This window comes from Belonocnema kinseyi, chromosome 7 (genome assembly GCF_010883055.1).
Source record: "Belonocnema kinseyi isolate 2016_QV_RU_SX_M_011 chromosome 7, B_treatae_v1, whole genome shotgun sequence".
NCBI classification, from domain to species: Eukaryota; Metazoa; Arthropoda; class Insecta; order Hymenoptera; family Cynipidae; genus Belonocnema; species Belonocnema kinseyi.
The window spans coordinates 64013493-64036617 of NC_046663.1; the positions used below are offsets into that span (position 1 = coordinate 64013493).

The 23125-nt window shown below is 26.3% G+C and overlaps 2 protein-coding genes across 3 annotated transcripts in view; one reads left to right on the plus strand and one right to left on the minus strand.

Annotated features, from left to right (window-relative positions):
* The window catches only part of LOC117177505 (DNA polymerase epsilon subunit 3), a 25533-nt gene extending 2505 nt beyond the window's left edge, over positions 1 to 23028 (minus strand). The window contains exon 1 of one of the 2 annotated variants that reach the window (XM_033368250.1): positions 22876 to 23028. The gene's annotated coding sequence lies outside the window, so the exon portion shown is untranslated. Of the gene's footprint in view, positions 1 to 3985; positions 4150 to 22875 lie in introns of those variants that run through there. The other variant, XM_033368249.1, reaches the window with a different exon arrangement.
* LOC117177503 (gamma-soluble NSF attachment protein-like) lies at positions 4418 to 15768 on the plus strand. The gene is made up of 8 exons (XM_033368247.1): positions 4418 to 4632; positions 4719 to 4786; positions 4854 to 4938; positions 7051 to 7068; positions 9237 to 9444; positions 9531 to 9779; positions 12113 to 12364; positions 14821 to 15768. The coding sequence occupies exons 1-8, from the start codon at positions 4583 to 4585 to the stop codon at positions 14986 to 14988; spliced, it is 1098 nt and encodes a 365-aa protein (XP_033224138.1). The 5' UTR covers positions 4418 to 4582; the 3' UTR covers positions 14989 to 15768.
* Positions 23029 to 23125: the final 97 nt, after the last annotated feature.

Sequence of the window (23125 nt, forward strand, 5' to 3'; positions counted from 1 at the left end):
TTTAGGTTACAATATCTCGAAAACTGAGGGTGATGGAATTTTTCTGAGGTCGGATTCGGATTCAGCGCAGCAAAAACCTTCGGGTATACTAGGTCTGGTCTGTGGTTCCGGACCTTTGTCAAATTTTGTCGGCCTGTGTTATTCTTTTCAAAAATTCAAGGAAGTTGAAGAAATATTTAGATGTTTTGAAAAAGTTTTAATTCAATTTAAAATTTGAAATGACTTTTAAAATAATTTAAACGTGTACCTCAAAAATGTAGATTTTTTCAGATTTCGAACCAAAAATTTAAAAGATTTTTAAGAATTTGGAATGGCTTCCGAAGATTAGAGAACATTTCCAATGAAAATTAATAATGATTTTTATTTTGAAAATATAACTTTGAGTGATTATTCAAAAAGATTTAATAAGATTAACAAAACTATCAAAAATGAATGTGGAAGATTTTAAGGACATTTAATTGAATTTGGCAGAATTTAAAAAGAACTTTCGAAAAAATTGGATTCATTTTAAAGGATGTTTAGAAGTTCTGAAATAATTTCAAAAATAATTTTTAAAAATTGAAAAACAATAATGTAAACAACATGCAAAATTGCTTTAAATGATATAATTTTGCAAATTTTTTAATCCATTGATTGATTCTTCAATTTAGACCTCAAAGCATTGAAAATGATAACGTGGAATTATATATTTAGAACTGAATCTGAATCTTTGAACTCAACAATTGATAAAAGTTAGAACATTTATTTTGCAGTTTAACTACATTTAATTAAAAAATGTTCAGTTTAAAAGTGTTAGTAGCTTCCATTTTATTTGTATAAATTATTTTAAAAGTTTGAAATCAAGAGTTCCACTTTAAGTGCTTTCATTTGCAGCTCAGTTTTTATAAGTCAAATGACAAAATTGTTAGCTTTAGAGTTCGATTTTTTAAAATTTCATTGACCGTGAAAAATGTTTGCGAACCGGGAAATGACCGGGAATTTTTATCTTGGATTAAAACGGCCACCCTAAATCGTCTATTATTCGTATTCCTCGCATAACCTGGATAAAATTTGTTGCTACATACATTAATTTAAGTTCATTTACATTTTAATTCATTGAAACTTACATGAAATAGTAAAATGATTATATTTTTTTAAGCCTATTCGACAAAAATGTCTTTTTTCACTATATAATTTGGAAATTCTATCTGAAACTATATGTTTTTTCTTTTAAAGAAGATTTGCATTTAGTATTCAATCATTGTTTTATACTTCACAAAACTATCGTAAAAACACTTTTATGCCAAAATCAATGTACAACTTTAAAATTGTACCTACTCTTTCTAGTTCCAGTTTTGGGCACCAGTTGACGAAATGGTAGATAACCATTCCCAATACATAAATAATTATGAAATAGGAAAGATTGAATTTGGAATAATTTCATAAGAAAATTTAAAATGAAATTTAAATATTTCAACTTTGTATAATTTAAAAAAGAAAGCCTTTTAATAATTGAACCAATATAAATTCAGAAGATTTAAAATAGCAGTTTCAGATTCACACATCTTTACAATTTATATATATTTTTCACAATTAAACTATTTCTGATTGAAAGCCTTAATAATTAAAGCAATGTTAAATTGGAAACGTTTAAAAAATAATTTCAATAAAACTTTATCCCGCAGAAATTAGAATTAAAAAAGAAATTTTAACGAACATTTTCAGTTATACTTTGCTAAAAATCTCATGTTTTTGAAAGACCAAATTAAAACGCTTTAAAATAGGAAACCAGTGGAGTGAACTGCTGACAATTTTAGAAAAACTTTAATGATTGGAAGTTTGAAAATATTAAGCCATTTTTTAAGTAAAAACTTCCAATTGTTAAGTTGATACATTTTTTAATCTTAAAATGACAACAAAACTTTATTTCGCTTCAAATTTTCGGAATCATCAAAATATAGATTTAATTATCTGAAAATATCTAAATTAATGCTATAAAATGTGGATAATGTACAGCGTCGGGAATGTACTTTAAAAAGATTATAAATAATGCTGGAAATTTCTAATTTTTTTGTTCGCCAAATTTCTAGTAAATTTAAATTCCTTTAATTAAAAATGTAATAATATTTTAACCAATCAAAAATCAAATTTTCAACGAAATAGTGGAAGTTTCTATCAAGATGTTGAAGTTTTTGTTCAAAAAAACTAATTTGCAACCGAAAAAGATTATTTTCTTACAAAATTGTTGAGTTTTCTACAAAATAATTAGATTTCTAATTAAAAAGATGAATTCTCAACCAAAAATAAAATAGTTTAATTTTCAGTTTAAAAAATTAAATTTCAATCAAAGCAAAAACAAATTTTCAACCTAATAATTAAATTTTCAACAGAAGAGATGATTTTTTAAATAAAATTATAAATATTAATCCAACAAAATAAATATTTTACAAAGCAGTTCCACTTTCAACGAAAATAGATCAACTTTCCACGAAGAACAGTTGAATCCCCGACTACAATTATTTTTAACAAAAAATGAAAGTTGAATTTTTAGTAAAAAAATTAATTTTCCACGAAAGAAACAAGCAGTTTTACTTTCAACTAAAATATATATCAATTCTTAACGAAAAATGTAATAGCCGACATTTCAAGCAAAGAATATCTTCATTTTATATTAAATAAAAGTTGAATTCTTAACGAGAACAGATTAATTTTTAAGCACACAGTTTGCATTAAAAAAAAAAGAATAAATTTCTACCCAAAGAGATGAATTATCAATAAAAGAGTTGAATTTTCTACAAAACAGATAACTTTGCAACTCAAAAATATGAATTCTGAAGAACAAAGTTCATATCCAATCAAAATAACAAATGTTCAACCGAAAAGGAGGATTTCTTGAAAAAAATGTTTTGAATCAGCAAAATAATAAAAATTTTAACAAAAATAATAAATTTTTTAACCAAGAAGTTTTAAATTCTATCAAAAAGACGGATTCGCAAAAAACTGCGTGAATTTTCAATAAAATATAGTTGAATTTTGAACGAAAAAAAAATTTTTTAACAAAAATTAAGTAATTTATATTAACATTGAAAGAAATTAATTTTTAACCAAATACTTCAATTTTCAAATAAAATGATTCCTTTTCACCCAAAAATGATACATTTGTAAACAAGTAGTTAAATTGTTAACCAAAAATATAACTTTTCCATCAAAAAGATGAATTATCAACCCAAAAATATTAATTCTCCACACAAAAAAAATTTCATCCAAAAAGGATAACTAACAAAATTGTGAAATTTTCAACAAAATTAAATTTAATATTAATAAATATAATTATTTATTACATATAATATTATTATATATTCTGAAAGTCCAGTTATCTCTATTTTATTATGGATAAGCATACGAATTGTTTTAGTTTTCTGAGAACTTAAAAAAAAATAATTTTGAAAAATAAAAACATTGCCATCATTACACTTCGTAAAAATTTTCCACTTTGCGTAGGTGCAGTTTTACGAGTCGCTTCACGTTAGCGTAGGCTTAGCTTCTAGCGCGTTTAGCCACTTAGTTCTTTCTAGAAATTAATTTTTAAATTTTGAGGTTAGGTTCGTTGATTACTACAATTAATAATTTATATGACGATATAACTAAAAGATTTATTTTTAATATCTCAAAATGCAATATAAATCATCCAAATTAAAATACTGAAGCTTCATGTCAGTTAAATTAATTTAAAAAGCATTGTACATTGCGTTGTTCAGTTTTTAAGCGGTTTGTTTTTGAGGCAAAAAACGCCATGTACGGATACAGAAAAATAAGCCTTAAATGTTCTATTAAGATAAAAAATCTATTTCATAGCTTTGGAACCAGTACATTGATTTAGTAAATTAAATGCGTTAGCTAGTAGGAGATATGATTGATATTTCTTAAAAATGTCAAAACTTCAGTTTTTTGAGGTTAGGTTGCTGGATTATAAATGGAAAATGGATAAATTTGTAACATTACTTACGATTAATGGTTGAAGAATGAAATATTGATGTAGCACTCGACACAGTTGATTAATAACACGTAGAAATAATTAATTAAATTGGCAAATAAACTAATAAAATTGAGACTAAAGACGACAAAGGCGTATTTCCCGCCAGATGTGAGAGGTTTTGTAGAAAAAGTCGATGCAAAAAGATACCAGATGACGGTGATATCATCTGTCAAATTTACGCGCGAATTTCAAATAGAAAATCTAAGTTTTCAAATAGTAAAAACAAATTTTGGAATATTTACCACATTTCTCGCATGAGGAGGTACGAATTAAAATATTGTCGTAAAACCAGTAAAAATGTGCAATAAATTAGTAAATAATTTAACAGATTTTCTCAAATCAGCGCCTCTAACAGACGAAACTGATAATATAAATCCCTATTTTCCTGCTTGATTTCCAATCTAAGCCTCTCACCATCCCAGGACAAATCAAGGTGTATTTCTTCGTCTGCAATTTGATAATTCTTACACGTAAAAGCTCTGTTCAACATTTGACAGTAGCGATTTTCCTTTGAAATATTAATTGTTGCAAAGTGTTAGCGAAACCGAAAACACCATTTGGAGGAAAATGTCAAAAATCGAGGAAGGAAATGCGCATATTCGACAGGCAGAAAAAAGGTGCGATTGTCAGAATTTCTGATATTGACAGAATTAAGAATCAATTTTAAGTTGCAATATTTTAACAAATTGGAATTTTTCACCAGTTTGAAAACCAGTTTGCTGAAATGGAGACCAGACTTTGAGGTCGCTGCTGATGAATATACTCACGCAGGTAATTTTTGAGTACTGAATTTTTGGTTTTTATAATAGACTCACCCAAGATATTGTTTTTATTCCAGCGACCTGCTTTCGAATTGTCAAATCCTATCAACAATGCAAGGATTGCTTGATGAAGGCATCTGATTGTTTCAAACAAAATCGATCGTATCCTTTTTACCAAAATTTGAATTTAAGAATTTTTAGTATTTTTCTGTCATATATCAAAATACCTCAAATTCCTTACCTTTCAATTAGAAATATTACATTTTTAAGAAGATATTTACGTTTTTAACCAAATAATTGAATTTCTAAACAAAACGATTGATTTTCTACTAAAAAGAACGATTTTTCAATAAAATACTTTACTTTAATTTAAAGAAGAAAGAATTTTCCAACAAAACAAAATTTGTATGGAAATAATAAATTTTCATGAAAAGTGATGAATCTTTAACTGGCATATGTGATTTTTAAATAAAAAAGCTTAATTTTTAGCAAACGAGTTTAATGGTTTAATTTGTAACTAGAAAATATCAATTTTTAAGCAAATAGTTGAATTTTTAACAAAAAATATCAGTTTTCAATAAAAAACGAAATAGTTTAATTTTCAGTCAAAAAATATTAAGTTCCATAAAAATTTTTTTTTTCATCTACAATTATGAATCTTCAAGGGAATAGATGAATTCTATACCAAAGAGATTAATTTTTAATAAAAGAGTTTAACTTTCAATGTTTCTACCAAGCAAATTGATTCTAAAACAAAAATATCGATTTTCAACTGAAAAAAAAAAGTTTTCAAACGAAAAAATTAATTTTTAAATTTTCAGTTAAAAACTAATTTTAAAAAACTGACAAATTTGTAAGTAAAATGATGAATATCGAACTGTAATAGTTGAATTTTAAGCAGAAAGATGAATTTTTAACCAAGAAGATGAATTTTCAGACAAGAAGATTAATATCTTTCAAAAAAGGAGATTTTTTAAACAAAATACATGATTTGTCAATTTAAAAAGATAAATTGTCAAATAAAAATTGAATAGTTAACTTTTCAATTAAAAAAATAATAATTTTCAACCAAAGGGATGAATTTTCAACTAAAATGGTGGAATATTCAATTGGAATAGTTACATTTTCAGTTTAAAACAAAAAAAAAAATGCAACACAAATTTTAAACCTAAAATTGAATGTGAAATAAAATTATGAAAATAGTATAACAAAAGTATCAATTTCAAACCAATAATGGAATAGTTAAATTTTAGTCAAAAATTAATGTTCGACCAGAGGTGAATTTTTAACTAAAATGATAGAATATTTACCTGGAATAGTTAAATTTCCAGTAGAAAAATGAATTTGCAGCCAAAGAAAAAAATTATTTTCCACGAAATAAACCTTTTTCCAACCAAGGAGATGAATTTTCAATTAAAATTATGAATCTCCAATAAAAAAATTAATTCTTAATAGAAGACTATAACTTTTAACCAAGTACAATTTAATATAGGTAAACTCTACTAAAAAAATTACTACTAAACAAAATGGTTAGTTTTTCAAACAAACTTGTTAATTTTTCCAGCCAAAAAGATGATTTTTCTACAAAACAGTTGAGTATTCAGCCCAAAAATATAAATTTTCAACAAAAAACTTCAATTTTGAACATAATAGTTCATTTCCCAACCAAAATAGTTGCATTTTTGACCCGAAACTACGATTTTTGAACCAAGAAGAATAATTTCTACCAAAAAAGGCGAATTTTCAACAAAATAAATAAATTTTAATTAAAAAAAAGCTAAATTGTCAACCAAAAATTGAACAGTTAGATTTGTAAATAAAAATGAATGTTAATCAAAGAGGTGAATTTTCAATAAAATTCATGGAATATTCCATTAGAATAGGTACATTTTGAGTTTAAAAAAAATAATAATTTACAACAACAAAATAATATTTTAAAAAAATAGATGCATTTTTAACCAAAGTGATGAAATTTCAACTAAAACGATCAATTTTCAATAACAAAAAAATAATAAATAAATATTTCAACTATAGTTAAGTACAGTAATATAAAGTTACTTTTACAAATGAAGAATCTGAGAAAGAATCATTGTTATTCTATTTCATATAACAATTTAAAAAAAAATATATGCACACTTTCGAAAAAAATCCCTCAGTTTTACAAAAATCCCTCACTTCAAAGAAAATTCCCAAACGTTTCCAGGTCCAGGTTATGATAATTAATTAATTAATTAAGTATGAAAAGGATTTTCCTTAACCATGTTCATTTAATAGTTGGTTCCATGCTGCTAAGTGAGTATTCATTGACAATTTATTAACTCAAAAATTAAACCGATAAAAGCTAAAAAAGAATACGGATAATAAGAGAGTAACCGCAAAACTTCATTTTAAAAATTCACTGACAAATTTTTCAATTTCCCTGGCCATTAATATTTAAAGACCAAAATTAAATCTTGCTACATTTTTAATTTAGAATCCTTTATAAATGGAATAAAACCATTTTAAATTTAAATTCAAGATAATTCAAATGAATTGGAAAAAATTGAAATGAATTCAAGTTTTGAATTGAAAAATTTGAATTCACTAGCAATTGAAACAAGCTCAGAAAAATTCAAGGAAATTCAAAGGATTTGATAATATGCCTAAATTCAGGATGAGTTTAGAAATCTTCAAGATGTATTTTACGAAAATTAAAAAAAAGAAGAAAGAAAAACCCATTGAATTCAGTGAATTTCAAAGAATTCTAGTGCTTTCAATAACATTCAACAGAATTAAAAAGAATTAAACATATTTTAAGAGAATTCAGGATTAAATTAAGAAGAATTCATGGTGAATTTCAAACGAAATCAAAACAATTACAATAAGTACTTGAAAATATGTTCAAATCTTTAAAGCCATACGAAATCCTTCAAGGGCATGAACATTTGTTCAAATCTCTTGAAATTTTGGTAATCTCTTGAAAATACTTAGAAAGTTTTAAAATACCCTCATGTTTCAATTATTAAAAAACTTCATTAAATTACTGAAATAAATTAAAAATATTTTGAAATTCCTCAAAATTTTTTAAAGCTCTTGAAAATGTATTGGAATATTAAATTACTGAATATCCTAAAATATTTCAAAACCTTTAAAATCTTGTGAAATCCCTTTAAATTTTTGTAATCTCTTGAAAGTGCCTTGGAAATTTTAAAAAAATCCGTAAGATTTTTAAAAGCCTTTGGAATACTTTTAGATTACTGAAATCTATTTAAAATTCCTCAGAAACTTTTTTAAGTTCTTAAAAATTCCTTGGAAGTTTTAAACATACCCTAAAATACTTCTAATCCTTTACAGTTTTTTAAATAACCTAAAATATCCCTCACGATAATCCTGTCAATTTTTTTTAATCTCTTGAAAATGCGTTGCAAGTTTTACAATGTCCTGATATATTTAAATTCCTTTAACATTTTATTAAATTACTGAAATAAATTGAAAAAATTTTTAAATCCCTTGAAATTTTTGAAATCTCTTAAAAATGCCTTGGAATTTTTAAAAATACCCTTAAAGCTCTCGAAAATTCCTTGGAATTTTTTTAATTACTCTAAAATGATTCAAATGCTTTGAAATTTGTTCCATTGTTTAAAAATTCTTTGAAATATTTAACGGCTTGGAATTTTTTTGAAATACCCTAAAATATTTAAAATAGTTTGGGAGCTTTGGAAACCCCTTGAAATTTGACTACTTAGTTGAAAATTTAAAAAACACCTTAAAGTCTGTAAATTCCTTTGGAATCACTTCAAATTATTGAAATCTATTAAACATGCTTTGGAATCTTTTAAAATGCCCAAAAATTATTTAAATTCTTTGAAATCTCTTGAAATCCCTTTAAGCTTGTTAAAACTCTTAAAAATCCCTTGGAATATTTAAATCTACCCGTAAATATATACCAAATCCTTTGGAATCCATTCAAATTATTGAAATTTAATACAAATTTCTTGAAATCTTTTGAAATACCCTAAAATTTTGAAAATTCTCTGAAATCGTTTGAAATTCCGTAAAACATTTAAAAGATCTTGAAAATTCCTTGGAATGTATGAAAATGCCCTAAAATCTTTTAAATCCATTTAAATTAAAAAATGTAATGGAAATTTGTTAGAATCCATTAAAATATCATAAAAGATTGAAAAATAATTCAAGAAAATTCAGAAATCGGTATAGCACCTGAATTCAATAATGGTTGATCCATGTTAATTAGTTAATTTACTTTTTAAAAAGTTACTAAAGTGATTTTTATTTATCTAAAAAAGTGACTACAGTGATTTTATCTTAAAAAGTGACTCAAATGTGATTTGTAAACAAAATAGCTAAAAGTGACTGTGTGGCTACTCTGATTATTATTAACAGTTACTTAAAGTTTCCCTGATTTTAAATTAAAACAGATGATTTATCTGAATGAATAACTTTAACTTGAATTTTTTAAGGAATATCGAACAAGCTTTGCTGATTAGCAAAGAAATGGGAGCTCTTTCAGAAGTACCAAAACTGGCACATGCTGCTTGTTCTCTTTACCAACAACATGGTTCTCCAGAGTCTGGCGCAACAGTTTTGGATAAAGGAGCAAAAATGATAGAATCTACGGATCCTGAACATGCTTTAGAACTATACAAGCGAGCAGCAGATGTTGTTATGGTATAACACAAAAATTAACCAGACAAAATCCTAAATTTAAAAAAAAAAACGAAAAACTACCTTAATTTTAAATGCTTGAAATTTAGGGAGAAGACAGTCCACGACAAGCGGCAGAATATATGAGCAAAGCCGCAAGAATTTTAGTGAAACTGAAAATGTATGATCAGGCAGCAGACGCGGTTCGTAGAGAAATTGGCATGCACCAGCAAATCGATCACGTTCCCTCGGTTGGTCGGTTGGCAGTAGCTTTAGTTTTGGTTCAACTAGCACGAGGTGATCAGGTAGCTGCCGAGAAAGCCTTTAAAGAATGGGGAAACTACTGTGACGCACCAGAGGTATAAATTATTCTTTATATCCAATAATTTTAAAAGCAGAATTTTAAAATAGGCAGACTTCACACTTTTTTCCTTATTGTCCTCTTTCCTTTTTTTTTAAAAATAATTCCTCTTTTTCCATCTGTTTCAAGATTTTTTTTATGAAATACAAAATGAATTAATAGAAGCCAATAAGAAAATCCATCTGTTTTGGTTCAAAGATAATTTTTTAAATTGAAAAATCTATTATATGTTTGGTTCATAATTCATCTCTTTTGATTAAACAGTCTACTATTTAATTGAAAATTCAATTATTTTTTTGAAAATTCAATCTTTGGTAGTAAAGTCGTCTCTTTTTGTTGAATGCTATGTTAAAAATTAATTTCTTTGGTGATTCATCTTCTGGTTGAAAATTTAACTATTTTGTTTAAAATAGGTTTTATTTTAGTTAAAAATTAATTTTCTTCGTTGAAGTATTCTTTGTCCAAAATTTATTTCTTTGGTTGAAGATGCATATGATTGGTTTAAAATGTAACTTTTTGTTGAAAATAAACTTTTTTGTATTGACAAATAATTTTTTCAACTGACAATTTAATTATTTCACTATTGGTTCAAAATTAAAATTTTTAGTTGAAAGGTGATATATTTGGTTCAAAATCACTTTTGTTTGTTGCATATGCTTTGAAATAATTCCTTGTAACCTTTGAAAATATCACAAAATCTTATAAATTCTATAAAATTGTTCCATATCGTCCAAGATTCTAGTAAACTCATTGAAATCCCATGCACTTTTTTTACATCTCTCGAAAATGTTTTTGAGTCTTTTAAAATAACCTAAAATATTTTTAATTCTTTGAAATACCTTTAAATTATTGAAATAAATTGAAAATTTCTTGGGATCTTTTAAAATATCCGAAAATAAATCAGATTCTTTAAAATTTTTGGAAAAAGTTTTGAAATATTTGAAAATTTTTGAAATTTTACGAAATCCGTCAAGTTTTTGAAATACATTACTAGAACTCCATTAGAATATTGTAAGATCCCGTGCAATCACATGCAATCTAATCATATTTCCTGAAATTCTGGGAAATGAATTAAAATGCGATGAAGGCTTTTAAAATTCCTTGAAATCATTGAAATTTTCAGCTATCATATAAATTCCCCTTGGCATCTTTTAAAATAACTATTTGGTTGACATTTTTTTTCCTTCTTGACTAAAAAATCTTTCTGAGTTGAATTTGTCTTTTTAGTTTAAAAATAAATCTCCTTTGGTTGAAAATTTAACTGTTTGGTCGAAGTATTTTTTCTTAAATTTAATTTCTTTGGTTAAAGATTCATCTGTTTGATTAAAAAAAAGTTTCTTTTTATGTATAGAAAATTAATTCTTTCAACTGAAAATTTAATTCTTTCATTTATCGTTAAAAAAATCTCTTTATTTTGTTGAAATTTCAGTTTCTTTGTTTCATTGAAAATTAATCTTTTTTATAGAAATTTAATCTTCTTGATCGAGGATTCAGCGATTTAGTTAAAAGTGTGTCTTTTTGAGTTAAACTAATAAAGTTTTTATTTAAAATTAAAAACAATTTGGGATGAAACAGGTTGGAGAACTTTCTCAAAACTTCATTTCTTTGGTTGAAGATTGAAAATCTAACTTTTTTTCTTTAAGTAGGTTTTTTTTAAATTAAAAATTAATTTTTGAAACTCTCAGTTTAAGTAGTATATTATCGGTTTATTATTACTAATTCAAATATTTGGTTAAAAATTAGTCTTTTTATAAAAATGTAATCTTTTTGGTTAAAAATTCATATTTTTTGTTGAAAAGATCACTACTTGTTTAAAAATCCATCTCTATTTCGTTGAAAATACAATCATTTTGTTAAAAATTTGTCATTCTCAGTTGAATTGAACAAAAATTAAATATTCTTGGTGAAAAATGTAACAGCCTAGTTAATAATTAATCTGTTTTGGTAGAGGATTTAACTATTTTGTTCAACATTTTCCCTCTTTGGTTAAACTCAACTGTGTTTTATTCAAAATTAAAACCATTTCTGATTGATATATCAAGTTTTATATTTCTTCTTGAGAGCTAATATTTCTTCCTTGAAAATACATCTTTTTGGTTTGAATAATTATCTTTGTAGGCTGAAAAATCAACTATTTGGTTTTAAAAAAAAACCGTTTTCTTTGCTTGAAAATTCTTCTATGAAGAAAATTAATATTTTTTGTTCTAAAATTTAGCTATTTTGTAGCAAGTGCAATATATTTCGATTTGAAATCTGAAGAATATGAGAGTCTGGAGAGAAATTTTAAATTGATTTGAAAAGATAATCCACATTTGGTTCTTTTGCATTCAGGTTCAGACGCTGGAAATGTTATTACAAGCCTATGACAACGAAGATGCGGATGCAGCTAGATCAGCCTTGAACAGTCCTTTTATTAAACACATGGACGTGGAATATGCGAAATTAGCTAGGGGACTTCCTCTACCTCAGCAGGAATATGCTATACCTCCTGCAGGAATTCGACCCAATGCAGCTGAGTCTTATATTTCGCCTAATGCCAGCAAACTCACGGGTCAAGCTACAGTCGAAGCGGAAGTTAATCATGTAAGAAATAATCAGATTTTCGTTTGTAGAAGCTAAAAGATATAATCTTAAATTTTAACTTGTTTGAACGATTAACAAGGTGGCCGGAAAATTTCATTTTTAAAATTCCCTGACTTTTCCTGATTTTTCGCATACTAATTTTTAATTTTCCCTGATCATTAATATTTAAAGACCAAAATTCAAATAATATTTCTAATATAGAACCTTTTATAAATGGAGTCAACATTTTTTAAATTGAAATGTATAAATTTTCAATTTATCATTATCAGGGCTGTCATAGCCTAATTTACTTGAAGAAAGTGAAATAGCGACAAAAGCAATTCAACTTAAATTCAAATGAATTGGACATTTTTTGTTAAATTTCAAAAATGTCATTAAGTTCAGTAAAATTAGAATAAATTTAGAGGAATTCAGGTGAAATGAGAAAAAGTTAAGTAAAAACAATTCAAAATTTTGAAAAAATGAATTGAATTGAATTGAATATGAAAGGTGAGTTAACGAACTTCAGGACGAATTAAATAAAATTCAAACAAGTTTAAAGGAATTCAGGTTAAATTCCAAATAATTTCAAAATAATTGCAAAAAGAAATATTGGAAAAATCTCTTGAAAGTGCCTTAGAATATTTGAAAATTATATTTTAAATATATTTAAATATTTTAATATTATTTAATAATAATAATAAATAATAATGTAATATTGTAATATTGTAATGTTGCTATTATTATATATTATTTAATATTATTTATATAATATAATATTATGTATATTTTAAAACATCCTCAAATATTTCAAACTTTTACAAATCTTTAGACATCAAATATCATTATTTGGAATTTAAAAATATATCTGAAATATTTAAAAAAATTTTATACTCTTAAGATATTTGGAATCCTGTAAAATCTTTGGAATTACCTTGAAGTCTTTTAATTATCTTGAAAATTCCTTAGAATTAAAAAAAAAAATACCCTAAAATGTTTCAAATTGTTTGAAATCCCTTCAAATTATTGAAATAAATTGAAAACTCCTTGGAATCTTCTAAAATATCCGAAAATTTATCAAATTCTTTATAATCTTTGGAAATACCTGGATATATTTTTAAAAATCATTTAAATAGTGCGAAATTCCTCAATTTTCGCTAAATTTCAAATCTCTTGAAATCATACCGTGTGACATTTTAAATCCTAAAAAATCTTGTATATCCCTTGAAATTTTGTAATTCTCTTCTAAATTCCTTGGAATGTTTAAAAATACCTTAAAATCTTTGAAATCCTTTAAAATTATTGACATCAACTGAAAAATCTTTGGAATCTTTCAACATTTCTTAAAAAGCTTTGGAAATATTTTCAGATATTTTAAAATATTTGAAATCGTACGAAATCCCTCAATTTTTGTGACTAAATTCTTTAAAGTGCATTAAAAAGTATGAAAATCCCATAAAATCTTACGATATTTCTTGGAATCCTAGGAAAATTTATTTAAAATGTCCTAAAATCTTTAAAATCTTTTTAAATTCATTGAAATTTGTTAATCATCTTAAAAATTTCTTGCAAGTAAAAAAAAACTCAAATTCTTTGAAATTTCTTTAAATTATTAAAATCAATTAAAAATTCCTTGGAATCTTTTAAAATACCATAAAATCTATCGAATTCCTTCAAATCTTTGGATATTCCTTGAAAAATTTCGAATCCTTTGAAAATGCCTTAGAATCTTTTTAAGCTCCCAAATATATATTCCAAATCCTTTAAAATTCCTTGGACGTTTTTAAAAGTTTTGAAAGTGCTTTGTAATTTTGTAAACATCTTGAAAATTACTTGAAATTTCAAAAAAGAAACTTTTAAATCTTTTAAATCCTTTCGAAATCCCTAGAAATTTGTTAATTCTCTTAAAAATTTGTTGGTATCTTTTCAAAATATGAACCTCAAATCTCTCAAATTCTTTGAAATCCAATAAAATATTATAAAATCCCGTAAAATTACATTCATCTTCTGATATTTTTTGATATCCTGAAAATTGTTTATAAATAACTTGAGGGCTTTGAAAATTCCTTAAAATCGTTTATATTCTCCGAAATTTTATAAATTTCTCTTAAAATATTCTAAGTGATGATAAAACGTTACAGATTCTATATAATTGTTCCGTATCTTCTGAAATTGCAGTAAACTCTTTAAACCCCATTCAATTTGTGTTTAATCTCTTGAGAATTCCTTGGAATCATTTAAAATACCGTTGAATTTTGGAAAGCTCTTAAAATTTCCTTGGATGTTTTAAAATTACTCTAAAATCCTTGGAAATTTATTGAGAATTCTTCGGAATCTTTTAAAATGCACGAAAAATATTTCAAATTCTATGAAATCATTTTATATCGACTGAAACTTTTGAAAGCTCTTGAAAATTCTTTTCAATTTTTAAAAATACCCTGACTTTTTGATTTACAAATTTGTTTGATAACAATTAGGAAAACCAAGAAGGTTTGTTAGAAGAAACCAGAGAACCCCAAGCTAAAGCAGCAGATTCGAGTCCAGTAGCAGAATCGAGTACAGTGGCAGAATCGAGTTCACCACCAGTTCATTCTGAACCAGCCAATCAAGAAGAGGAGGACGACTACGAAGGAGGATTATGTTGATCTTCTTCATTCCATAATATCCTAGCTCTTAACTTAGCTTTATTAATGAAACTTTGGCAATTCTTCCTCTCCGTAGGACATCTATCCTTTTAATTTAAAGATTTAACGTTACATAGAATTTTTTTTAAATAAGGCTGATAAAGAGTTTTTGAACGAAAACTATACATAAAGAAGTAATAAGCAATCAAGAGCTTTGAAAAGAAACATTCCCTAGACATTTTTGCAAACTTATCCCTAATTCTTGCACATCATTGATGTTGTCCAACGGATTCCATCACTTAAATGAAAAACTAATGATCAGGAGAAAAAAAAAGATAAACCTATCGAATATAGCTATCGTTTAGTATATAAAAAGGTACTGCAGAAAGATTAGTATCTATGTTACTGATATTATAATTCATTCGTTAAATAATTTAATTGATGTACCTAAAAAAGAGTGTATTTATCTTTATTATGGAAAGGCTTAAAAGAAAAATATAAATGATTCTAGTCTAAATGCTTGAGATTCATTTCAAGCACAAGATGTACTTCTCAAGGATTTTGTTAAGTTTTTCACGATACTTGCACAGTTTTTTTAATTATCGTGGAAGTATAATTAGTCTTGGAAAATATTCCAAAGTTTTTTCAAATAATTAAAGATTTAGATTGATAGATGATAGACTGGAGTTGAAAAATTTGTATTTACAATATTTCCCTGTTTAAGTATCTAACACATGAATCGAAAAAAATATTGTATCGCTCATTTCAGTTAAAAGAAGGAAATAAAGAGATTTTTAAAGACAGTATGCATTTTGACTTACCTGCACTTCTACCCTTCTATCACGCAATAAAATTTGGCATTTTTCAGAAATAATGAATAGATGTCATTTCAGACGAAGAAAACATGATTTTTTATTTAAAATTTTTTAAACTTAGAAAATAATAAAAATAATAATGTGTTTTCGAATTACATTTTTTCTTAATTTTTTCTTAACCCACACAGGTGGGTCGTTTATCATCTAAGGATGATAAAAGACGTCGTACCATATTTTTGTTTGAATTATTTACTCTTATATCATTTTTTAAGACTTTTTAACCAAGTTTCTTATGAAACTTAAATGATTATATAATACATATTTATTTCTGAAAAATAAGTGGATTTTTCATTCATTAGTTACAAACAAATTACCATATTTTCAAGCGTGCAAATAAATATACTTTTTGTAACTGGAAGGCATTGGACTATATTTTTCTCGAAAGGTCCTGATTTAATCTTAAAATACCTAAAGTACAGTTTCTTAATATTTATTTATGGAAAAATGATGATTTTTTAAACTAAATTTTCCTTTTTTTTTAAGTTTTGGTTTATATTTTATATTTATATTTTTTTTGAAAAAAGTTACATATTTAATTATAAAAACAATTGGAACATCTAGCAGAAGCTCCGAGGAATATACACATAAATTTTTCTACATTTTTTAAAGTTTGTCAGATAGAAAAAAGAACAAGCGGACATAAACGACCCACCTGTATGGCGGAAGAAGCAAAAGAAACCTGTGTGATGAAGGGTTAATATTGCTTCTTAACCATTTTTGAAAAACTATTGGATTTTAATAAATGATGGTTTTATTTTGTAGGGAAAATATTCTCAACACCTCTGCTGTTTCTAATTTTTAAAGAAAATTTTTCTGTGGCTCAAATCATCAAAACCATTTTTTGTTTAGAGAATATGTTTCTAAAAAATGATTACATTTAAAGATTATTTACTTATTTTTTGAATTGCAAACACTCCTGTGATAGGGAACTTTTCCAGAAAAAATAAGCCATGATTGTTGATTAAACGTTTAAAACTCACCCATTTTTAAGAAATTGGTAAACAGCGACAATAAGAAAAGATTCAATTACAAAAACTATCGTTAAAATAATTACTTTTCGTAAGTTTTAAATTATTTGATAAAAAATCATGCCTTTTCCCTCATAAATCATGACTGATATTATAATTTCCATTCACAAAATTACAGAAAATTATTTTCTTCCAGAGGCCTGATTTTTGGCACAACTAACTTGAAAAGCTGTATTTTAGGAACAAATTGGCAACGTCTTCTATTGATTGTGGAAGATTGTAGTGTAACCTACACTCTTTAAATTTCATTGAAGAAACTTGAATTTTTTTAAATACCCAAATGGCATAAATTTGGCGAGAAAACAAAAAAATTAATTTTTTCAAAAAGTCCACCTTTGATTTTTTTAAATTCATTGTTATATGAGAGAAATATTCTGGAAATTTCGTCCTTGTGAAACGATTCCTTCATACAGAAGAACTTATTTTTTATGATGAGCAACAGTTTACTCGAAGAAAATGCAGGGAAAAAATATAAAAGACTGTAATAAAAAAGTAAAATGAATCAAAACAAAAATCATCAAATTTTCTAATTTAAAATCTAAAAGATCTGATATGCATCTTAAATTTCGTGAATTTGCGTTAAATCACGAAAGAAGATTTGTAATTTTCTGTTACATGTAACGGCATAATTTCCATAATTGTAACTGAAAATTACGAAACTTGTAACTGAATTTTCCTAAAAGTATTTTAAATCTACGAAACTTATAACACAATTATTCTAAATTGTTTCATAATTTTTCGAAATTTAACATCGGGACTATATAATTTTGACGAAAAAAGAAAAATCCTGAAGGATTAATTTTTTAAATTACAGAGGCACTCAAAAATTTTGGCTTTTTTTAACAATTAATTTCACGAGTTTATTATGAATGTTTTTTCAGTCCTTGTGAATATCTGAACGTGTGAAAATAGTACACTTCATGTGTAAAATTAAGGAGCTGTGTTTTTCATTTGTGAAAGTAACTTTATTAAAGGATAAGTTATATCGTAATGCTAAAAGTTTCCAGGGATTTAAATAATATGTTTAATTTATAAAGGTTTGGAAAATTATATCACAAGACATTCTTACAGATTTCATCGCCATCGAATTATCAAAATAATAAATAATATTGATTTTCTACCAAAAAAAGAATTTTTAACGCAATACATCAATTTTCAATCAAATCGTTAAATTTTCGACAACAAAATATAAATTTTCAAGCAAAAATAGAAAAGTTCAATTTTCAGTTGAACAAATTTTTGAAAAATAAAACGGATTTTCAACATAATAGTTTAATTTTCAAGTAAAATATGAATTTCGAACTAAAAAATCTTCTACTGGAATAGTAGAATTTTCTATCAAGAATATTAATTTCTATTTAAAAAAATGTTCAAAAAACAGATCAATTTTTAACAAAAAATGGAATAGTGAAATTTTTAACCAAAGTGATGAATTTTCAACTAAAAATATGAATCTTCTACATGCATTTTGAACAAAGATTAATTTTCACCAAGTTAGACAAATTTTCAACAAAAAGTGGAATATTCAAAAATACGAGAGAAATCGAGTTTAAATTCCCTTTTTATTGATGTTTTGGCCTCATCTGTGGGCCTTCATCAGAAATGAAAAACAAAGAAAAACAAAAGAAAATGGAATAGTTCAATTCAGTTGAAAAAAAGTTTTAAAAAAATTAATGAAATAGTTCATTTTCCAACAAAAAAAAAGATGAATTTTCAACTAAACTGATGAATTTTAATATAAATAGTTTACTTTTTAACTAAAAAGATGAGTTTTCAATCAATAAAATTAATTTCCTACCAAAAAGACGGATTTTCAACATCAGATATGAATTTTCAAAAACAAAAATTGAGTTTATAAATGAAAATATATGTTTTTAAATAAAGAATGGAATAGTTAACTTTCTCATCAACAAAATTGGCTGATATGAAATTATAAATGCTTAACAAAAATAAAATTTACTTAAAGAAAAAAACAGTTTAACTTTCAACCAAGTTGTTTAGTATTGAGCCAAAAAAATGAATTTTCAACCAAGCAAATTAATTTTCTAACACAAAAGACAAATTTTGAACCAAATATGCAGATGATTTTTTAAGTAAAACCATACACTTTCATTTAAAAATGGAATAGTTCCATTTTAAGTTAAAAAAAAATTTAATGCAAAAAATACTTTTCAACAAAATAGATACATTTTTAATCAAAGTTATGAATGTTCAACCAAAAGTGTGCCTTTAAAAAAAGAGTTAACTTTCAATCAAGTAGTTGAATTTTTAACCAAAAAGATGAATTTTCATTTAAGAAGATTAATTTTATATCAAAAAGACGAATTTTCTATAAATTACATGAATTCTCAACTAATCCTCAACAAAAGAGATAAATTTCCAATAAAAAATAGAATAATTAAATTATCAGTTAAAAAAATTATGTTTCTAATAAAACAAAACAAAAAAATGTACCCGCGGCGCGGGTGCATTCCAGTCGCGCCCTGGGCGCGCGGCTCGCTGCGCTCAAAAGTTCGAGTGCGCCTAGGGCGCTGGACTGTTGGTTCTCGTAATTCACGCTACATAATGCGCTCGATTTTTCTGCATAGACTTTTTGAAACTAAAGGTGAAAGTATCGACATCGATAAATGTATATTATTATAATTCGCAACTTGCATTGGTATTAAAACAAACGAAGATTCATTATCCCGTTTAAAAAAAATGCGCATTCTTTTAAAAATTTGTTTGTTATTTCACGTTTTATTGCAACTTTTGTCGTTTTTCCATAAACTGAATTTGCTCATTTCCAATGATTTCTTTATGATTTAAACTGTACAATCCATTATATTTATGCTGTCAAAATTTGATTTTTTATTTATCAAGAAAATTCTGAAAGTTGTTATGATAATCTTGTGAGACATTTAGAAATCGAACTTTTTCTTCTCTTGCCATTTTTTCACATCGTCCGTTAATTGGCTTCAAAGGTTCATTTTCGTGTGTTTTTTGAAATTTTGTAAATACTACAACGCTAATAATTTATTCATAGTTAGTATTCAAAATGGCGAACAATTTATCCTAACGACTTTTTTCAAAAAATCAATAATTACCAGAGTTATGGCATTTACAAAATTCCAAAAACCACACGAAAATGAACATTTTATGCCAAATAACGCGCGATAAGAAAAAAAGTTAAGAGAAGAAAAATGTTGCTTTTTAAATGCCCTACGAGATAATCGTAACAGCTTTTTGAATTATCTTGAAAAATCCAAAATTCAAATTTTGACAGCATACAAAATAATGATTAATCCAAAAATTACATTTTTCGGCCAAACTGTGCAAAATAAGGTAAAAGAGAAATACACAAAAATTGTGCATTTGAAAAAAAATCTACAAATTTGTTATCAACCACTTTTTGATAGAATGCGTAATTTTTTTGGCGTTAATCATGAAAAACGTCATTAACAGTAAAAAAATGTGCCCGCTGCGTGGGCACTTTCTTACCACAACTTTTGTCTTTTAATTTATTTTTCATCTCGTGTGTCGGGTTTCAAAAAATTGAACTTTTCATGTTTTTGATGCTTTTTTTTATGATTTAAACTAAAAACAGAACTTTTAAAAAATTATTCGTGACAAATAAATAATTTTTACATTCTCATCAGAGAAGGTATGAGATTTGTATAAAATTTGACCTCCCTAGTTTTTGTCAAAAGTTCAACGTTTTGAGACCTGCTCAATAGACCCCATGTTTAATCATAAAGAAAACATTGGAAATGAGCTAATTCAATTTATGGGAAAACGACAAAAGTTTTAATAACAAGTTGAATAATCAAATTTGTTTAAAAGAATACGCATTTTTTTAAACGGAACAATGAAATTTCGTCTTTTTTGATACCAATGCAAGTTACGAATTATAATAATATACATTTATGAGAATGATATAAAATTTCAGGGATAAACTCCAGTGCGAAGCACGAGACACGTGATGAGAATTTGTTCGTTAAAGCCGAAGGAGCTTTTTAACAAAAGAGAATTCACAATCACCAAATTACTGTTGTCGATACTTTCAGCTTTAGTTTTAAAAAGTCTGTATAGAAAGATCGAGCGCGTAGCGCGAGGCAAATACAATATCGAGCGCGAAGCGCGAGGTAAACACATTATCGAGCGCGAAGCGCGAGAACCATCAATCGCGCACTCGAGGCGCGCTCAAACTTGTGAGCGCAGCGCGCAATGAGAATGTGTCCGCGAGGCGGACAGATTTTTTGTACTGTTAATGACGCTTTTCATGATTAAAGCCAAAACTACGCATCCTATCAAAAAGGTGTTGATAACAAATTTGTAGATCTTTTTCAAATAAACAATTTTTATATATTCATCTTTTACCGTATTTTGCAAGGTTTAGCCGAAAAATGTAATTTTTGAATTTTTCATTATTTTGTATGCTGTCAAAATTTGAATTTTTGATTTTTCAAGAGAATTCAAAAAGTTGTTATGAAATCTTGTAGGGCATTCAAAAAGCAACATTTTTCTTTCCTTGACTTTTTTTCATATCGTGCGTTATTTGGCATAAAATGTTTATTTTCGTGTGTTTTTCGGAATTTTGTAAATGCTATAACTCTGGTAATTTTTGATTTTTCAAAAAAAGTCATTAGGATAAATTATTCGCCATTTTTAATACTATGAATACTTACAGAGAATTTTTGAATTTTGAATAAAGTGGTCTCAAAAATATTCAAAATGTGCCCACTTTTTGAATTTTTATCCAAAATGGCTGGCTAACGAACTTGACCTTTAGTTTAAGACATTAAAAGAGTGTACCGAAAGAGAATCTCATAGATTAATTTTTCAAAAGCTATCGTGTTCACAGACAGACATACAGGCAGACACATTCGTAAAAACCTATTTTTCGAATTCAGGGGATCTCAAAACGTGGACATTCGACAAAAACTGGGGAGGACAAATTTTACACAAATCTAATACCTTCTTTGATGAGAATGTGAAAATGTGCCCGCTGCATGGGCACATTATTATCACAACTTTTGTCTTTTAATTTCTTTTTCGTCTCGTGTGTGGGGTTTCAAAAAATTTAACTTTTCATGTTTTTGATGCTATTTTTTATGATTAAAACTAAAAACAGAACTATCAAAAAATTATTCATGGCAAATAAATCATTTTTACATTCTCATCAGAGAAGGTATTAGATTTGTATAAAATTTGCCTAGATTAATTTTTTTTAAAGTCATCGTGTTCACGACAGACAGACGGAAATACAGACATACAGACACATTACTGAAAACCTGTTTTTCGGATTCAGGCTGTCTCAAAACGTGGACATTTGACAAAAAATGGGGGGGGGGTCAAATTTCGCACAAATCTAGTTTAGTTTGGTCTAATTTAGTTTAGTGAAAAAACCTAATTTTTTCACTAAACTGTATCTTCATATAGAAAAAACAATTCCAGGTTTTCCAGGCGAGTGGCACCCTCTAAGCTCATATTATAAAAAATCAGTTTTTTCTATATGAAGATATAGTTTAATGAAAAAAATCACAGTATATTGCCCTCTTATTACTATGAAAATAAAACAATCATAAGTGGTGGCCTTTTTGAGAAAATTCACTTTTTAATTTTTTTTCGGAATACGTATGTAATTTTGTTAAATTTTAACTTTTTAAGATTCTTTAGAAGATTTATTGTAATGTAGATTGCACTACAAGCTTAAATAAAGAAAAATAAGTTATTTTAATTTATTTCCAAGATACAACTTTTTAAAGAAAATTTTCGTCAATTTTTTCATAAATTCTTCGGTAGAAGACAAAAAATACGTGTCATATTTCGCCTTCGAAAACGATTTATGTCAGTTCGAAACAATTCCATGACAACACCAGGAGCAAGTAAACTTTTTACAGAACTTTATATAAAAAATCAAGTAAACAGTCAAATACAAAAATTCTTGCAATTTTTCAGAAAAAGTGAGGTTATCTTACAACAGTAAACAAAAATCGATGAATGCCAAGAATAAAACAACTCACCTTTTTAACTTAAGTCACTAGACGATTCCTAATCCTCTCATAAGGCACAAAATAATTATTACTTCACAATTCACAGAACGAAATACTAAACACTTAAGAAACAATTTTTTTTAAACGATCACGCACGCGTCTAGTCACGTCAAGTACGAAATTCAAAACTTGTCAAATCTTGCAAAATGGCGCGAAACAGTTGTTTTGGTCCCCTGGTGTTATTTAATGGAACTTGGAAATCATGAGTCGCATCTCGTCT